The sequence below is a fragment of the Octopus bimaculoides genome, chromosome 2 (assembly GCF_001194135.2).
Source record: "Octopus bimaculoides isolate UCB-OBI-ISO-001 chromosome 2, ASM119413v2, whole genome shotgun sequence".
Classification (NCBI taxonomy): domain Eukaryota; kingdom Metazoa; phylum Mollusca; class Cephalopoda; order Octopoda; family Octopodidae; genus Octopus; species Octopus bimaculoides.
This window is the reverse complement of record NC_068982.1, coordinates 87789138-87795457: the sequence shown is the minus strand read 5'-3', so window position 1 is coordinate 87795457 and position 6320 is coordinate 87789138. Positions and strand designations below refer to the sequence as shown.

The window sequence follows — 6320 nt, the reverse complement described above, 5'->3', positions numbered from 1 at the left end:
ATATATACACATATATATATATATATATTATATTATATGTGTGTGTGAGAGAGAGAGAGAAAGAGAGAGAGGGAGACATTTTGACTCCTTAGCTGATTTAGAAAACTACAAGCGTTTATTTATTTATTTATTTGTTTGTTCCTTTCACTTTCGTTATGAACACTTGGCTAATAGATTTTTATACACTTGGACAAGCAAATATTTCTTCAAATCAGAGTAGTAAACATCAATTATTTCATCATATAAAACCGGCAAAATCCTATTATTTCTCACAAAGCTTTCTTCGATTCACACGATAAATCCTTAAATATACAATAAAGCACCAAGAATTCTCTGGTTACATCATGAATATTTATTTTCGTACTGGGAACCAGGAATTACTAATTACCTGAGAGGTGTCTAAACCTCATCCAACAATCAATTCATCCTATATTAGAGTAACTTCTCATTTCGTTATATTACACTTCATTCTATTTCTAATTTCATACCACACTTCAATATTTCCTCTTACAACAAATATTCAAACTGTTTCTTCATTCATTTTGTATTCAAGATGTTGTTTAGGATTTCGTATATTCCATGCTTTAAACAGCTGGATCTAGTCAACCATTCTTTTATTAATTTTCTCTCTTTCTGCACCATAAATCGCAACCTTCAGGATTCGGCGTTTACTCGACTACTGCAACACGTTTCTTTCACAAACTGCCAAACTCCATTTTTTCGATTTACTCTATTCTTCCACTCAGGGGGAGTTCCAGTAGGTTGTGTAACAATCACAGTTACAGTAAAACTCATAAAATAGGATATTTCACTTCACATAAACAGTTACACTTACGAGTGATAGCTGTAATATAGAAATCATTGCCTGTTGTAGCCATATTTACTGGTGCAGTACAGTAAATGGAAGTGTGAAACGTTTTGTCACAGCCCGTTTGGCGTTAACTATTTTGAGTAACTGATTTTGCGCAGACTATTTTTCCCTCATATGTTTTAATGTTTCACTCGTTTTAATGCTTCTCTCGTTCTCCCCTGATTCTCTCTCTCTCTCTCTCTCTCTCTCTCTCTCCCTTTCTCTCTCACACGTTCTATCTGTAGGCATATATCTCTGTGCGTGCATGAGTGTGCGTGCGCGCGGGCGTGTTTGGCACCTACGCCAAAATGTATTGTCACAAAAACGGGTTGAATGTCCAGTCATCCGTGCTAAATCGTCAGCGTCCAAACAACTGTGTCTAATCATTTCATTCCGAGTTAATGGCTGCTTTATGTTGTTTAATCTAAAGGTGTCGGATATCTCTGGTGTTGTAGTTGTTCAATCACACATTGACCCTAATTAGGAAGACTTATAATCAAAAACTTTCCAAGAATGGCCAAACCATTTTTTCCTGTATCAAGTATCTAATAATAAAATTATACGATGAAGTATTAGATATAATTTAAGACTGTGCGGTATGATTTGATGTTAACTTGATTGATGATTTTAAAAGGTCAAATAACGACGCAAATGCTCACTTGTTAGCTTGTTATTTTTGCTTTATATTCTGAAGGTAATAGTTTTATTTCTTTAACAATTACTGGTTAAGGGATTAGCGACTTCGAGGAAGCTGTTCCACATAGACTAAAGACATTTGAAGATGGTTGAACAAGAATACTATGAAGTAAAGCTTTTATACTTAAGTAAAATCTGAAATATTTAATTTTGGAAGCAAGAAAGAAGTTATTTTATCAAATAAAATATGCCTATAATGGAAAGAAAATGTATTAGAATATACAACACCATCTGATGAAAAGACTGTTCGAGATAAACACGGAGAATCCCTGATTTTGAATACATAAACATCAACACAAGGAATATTGGTGTAACATTCCCATCAAAACTTCTAACATGTGCATTCATGACAGGCTGGATAGTTGTTTGCACTTTCAAAGAGGTCAGCTACCTTGTTGATTTGAATATCTTCTCGAAAATCAATGAGAAAGAGGTTAACTACGGACAACTGCTCCTAAACCTCCAGCTTCTATATTCAGATTATCAATTCACATCTCTACCAATGATAATTGGTGTACTTAGTTTTTAATGTAATACGAAATTTAGCCCACAGTTCTCTTGCAACCCAAATAGTGACGCTCCTGATAGTTACTCGATGTACTAGAACCATTTACTAAATCTCACTCAAATCACATTTTACAGTGTTAAAGAAAGGAAGAACACAAGGAACATTGTCGGCCATGGATAGATGATCACAACTTTAATCCCCACCTTCCATAGATCTACTCAATCAGGTATGACTTGGATCTAAATTATAATAAAACCATAGCTTCATATCTTATATCTCAGCAACTTAATTTACATTTCATCACAAATTCAGTTGACAGTTTTCCGTGATTGCAGCCCACGTATCTCAGCAACATCTGCTCACATTTCAGAACCAGATAAATCGATATATAAATAGGTGCCAGCTCCATCATTATCTCTTACGTTCTTATTCCCTCTTACTTTTAACTCATAGATATTGTAAAACACAGGAAAAAGTGTATATCCTATTTAACTTTAGAATTATTTATTATTTAAAAATCTCGTAAATACATAGAACAGAGATAAAGTCTGGACATAAAACAATAACTCCATCCCTCATTCTTCATAAAAACGTATTGAAAAATGAGCTGATGTGTATATTTTCTGCTGATAACGAGAATGCATAGAAAAGCATTAATGGGATATGGTAATTTCATATGATTTGGAGTTGTTTATATAAATGTAATATTACCTTTACAATCAAATAAGAATCTCCTTTGTGAAATTTGCCTTTCTTCTGCCACAGCAGCAAATTATAACCCTGGAGAGGAAAAACGTGTAGAACGATATAAGTGATTGTTCTACGAAAAAAAGCATGCATTTCATTATAGCTGAAAGATATTTGAAAGAGTTACATTTTTCTCCCTTTAGCAAACGATAAAGTTAAAAGACAAAACACGAATTATTTGGTTTTGTATAGAAATAAATATTCAAAGCTTTAAAAATAATTTCGATTGCAACAATAAAACAGTAATGTTTCTCTTGGAGAAATACAGTAACAAAAATGATAAAATATTTTAATTAATATCTTTATACATTTATAGTAATATTTCAATGATAAAATTTACTGCAGGTGTTTCCTATTAAACCTTATTTTTTAATGTACTTTTTAAAATCTATTATTATCCTTATTTCTAATGTTATTGTTAATATTATTATTGCATTCGCTTACTTTTATTCATTGTTTATAATCATTACTTGCTCTCTCAACATCCGACGATAAGGATGATGCATGCATGAAACAAATAGACGAAACAAAAATTAAATATCTAACAAGGCACATACAGACGTATAAAGTTTCTGAACTGTTATTTTCTAGATAATGCTCTAAGAAAGATGTAAAAGCTATCACTTACTGTTGTATTCTGTTATGATCATTATTTCTCTTCTGAAGCAACACACGCTTTTTTTAGTTACATAATTTACAACGGAAAAACTGTCTAAAGAAGTGTAAGTTTCTACTATTAGTTATCTTTAGATTGTTGGTTAACTCTAGATCTTGGTCTGAGTCCAGCAGACAAAGGATCAGAGGTAACCTCGCCATCACTATTCCTTCTCCCTTTTTTCTCTTAACCATAATGCATTGAGAAAATTATTTAGTATGTGATCTTATTTTTTTTAAAGAACGTAGTGTATCATTTGGGAGAGGTTTGACTGCTACTTCTTACAGCTGATTTGACTACATATGTTCGTGCCTTGATTTGTTATTCGCTCGTTGGCTCGTTTACAGGCTGTATTCTTTATTTAACAGACGAATCAAGAAAATTAATTTGTGATAAAATCGTTCAGAAGAGCCATCCTACCGTATGATACACATGAAATTTAAATACATTCAAAAGTATGGATTCTTGGTTCAACTCATGGTATAAGACTGCTAAGTATGCAAGTCATGATACGACAGGAGTAAAAGAAAATATATCCTGGAGCCCTAAAATCACAAGAAAAGACATGAGGTTCCTTCGTATGCCGATTCTTGACTCATTATTAATATAAATGAGCGAGAAAGTTGTTATGGGTCATATTTCTTAATAGATTCTTGTTTAGACTTCAGGCAGCTATAGAAGAGCAGACCTATAATTAAAAGTGTTTCATCCTGCCTCTGCCTCGGATGTAGGCCTAACTACTAACATTTTTTTTACACTAGGTGCATAGCTAATGGATAATCTCAGGATATGTCTATTAAATATTTTGCTAAGTTTATTAGTAAGGGCAAAGTGTCTAAAAGATTTTAATAGGTAGGGCCAAACACGAGGCAGAGGCAGGATGCTCATGCAGGGGAAGCAAAATTTGTCCACTGAACGGCCACTGCAATACGGAGACATTTGTTTACGAAGCAGAAGTAACAGCAACAGAACTCAATGGACAACCTCTACAGGGACAACGCGCTGGCAATATAAAGAGGGGCTAACGGCCATACGCTAGATAGGCTCAGAAAGGACCTCACAAACACCATAAACTCCATTGGACTGAAGGTCACTATAGAGGCCAACCTAAAAACATCAGATTTCCTTGACGTGACCCTGGCCCTGGAATCATATGCCTATAGGCCCTTTAGAAAACCAAATGAGAAGTTGTCCTACATTAACACAGGTTTCTGCCATCCAGCCGTAGTGTCCTGGAACCTGGTTAAGGGTGTCAGCAAGGGAATATCCAGCTTGTCTTCAAGCAAAGAGATCTTTGTTGCTGCCGCCTCATACTACAACCGGGCTCTGGCTGCCAGCAGTCTCATGAATAGTATTAGTTACATGCCAGACCCTAGCCCCACCAAGAGAAAGCGCCACTGGAAAGTACTGTGGTTCACACCGCCATTCTCTTTAAACGTTAGAACAAGAGTAGGAAAGATCTTCCTCAATTCAATTGATAGACACTTCCCCCGTACCAATAGATTCAACAAAATATTTGATAATCATACTCTGAGATTATCCTTTAGCTGTGCACCTAGCGTAAAAAAGATTTTAGTAGGTAGGCTCACACATGAGACTGAGGCAGGATGCTCATTCAGGGGTAACACAACTTGCCCACTAAACGGCCACTGCAATACGGAAACAGTTCTTTGCGAGGTAGAAGTAACAGCAACAGGACCCAATAGACAACCGAGCGTGCAGAATTATGAGGGGGTCATGGACGGCCCCTTCAGAACCCATTTTGATAACCACAAGTACTCATTCAACATCCCAGAGAGATGTAACGCCACAACCCTAGCCAAGCACGTCTGGATTTTGAAAGAAAGCGCCACGGAGTACAGCATAAAGTGGAAGATCCTAGAGAGATGCAAGCCGTTCTTCAATAACAGCAGGAAGTGCAGATTATGCCTGGCTGAGAAGAGAACGATTTTAAAACGTACCCAACGCCCGGATGTTTACCCGAATAGTAGGAGTGGTGTTTAATTCTTGCTCGCATGAAAGGAAGTACATTTAATCGTACCTGCCCGCCCCACCATGACTGCAACCACAGATCCCCTGCCTCGACCTTCTGCAAACGACCTTCTACCAATGCTCTTGAGCTCAGCAAAAAAGTCTGACCAAGGCACACATCAATGCACCCATGTACACACACTCTATAAGGCAAACACCCTGCAAATGACTATCACCTACCACCCCAACACATACCCTCTCAAGCAAATTGTACTTTCACATGTACACAGTCCACCCTCCACCCACCCCCACATACACACACACACATTACACACCGCACGTTAATATAAAAAAAAACACATGTCTTTATCCTTTACAGAAAGATAAACAGACCAACAAACACAGCTATATAGACCTACATCCCCGGAAAAAATTATACATATGACATCGCTACACATACCACACACCCAATCCCCGCAGAGACACCACATTAATAATACACACTTCCCCCCCACTTCGGGATAACTCTTGCCAGCGCCTTACAGCACACCCAACCAAGGGATATAAGTACTCACCACATTTTTCACAGCAGCCGCCATATTTTCTTCCATATCGGCTATCTCTGATGAGTGAAGAGTTACATAAATAGATTGTTACCTAACACTCCATTGTATTCTTTATGCGAAACCGATTGCTAAGATCAGCTATGATGGATACATAATACTATAAAATTCGGATAATATACCCACTCTACTGACAATTATACGAGTACATCTTCTCCCTCACTTATGGTCTCTTAGACGACTCACGCACCTATATATAAATGTGTGTGTGTGTGTGTGTGTGTGTGTGTGTGTGTGTGTGTGTGTGTGTGTGTGTGTGTGTGTGTGTGT

The 6320-nt window shown here is 36.7% G+C and overlaps 1 protein-coding gene across 1 annotated transcript in view; it reads right to left on the bottom strand.

Moving 5' to 3' along the window:
• Nucleotides 1–6038, bottom strand: part of LOC106875763 (villin-1) — a 158675-nt gene extending 152637 nt beyond the window's left edge. Inside the window, exons 1-2 of the mRNA XM_014924026.1 lie at nt 6003–6038; nt 2766–2834 (exon numbers count right to left, since the gene is read on the bottom strand). Coding sequence (XP_014779512.1) covers nt 2766–2834; nt 6003–6038 — 105 coding nt within the window. The remainder of the gene's footprint in view (nt 1–2765; nt 2835–6002) is intronic.
• Nucleotides 6039–6320: the final 282 nt, after the last annotated feature.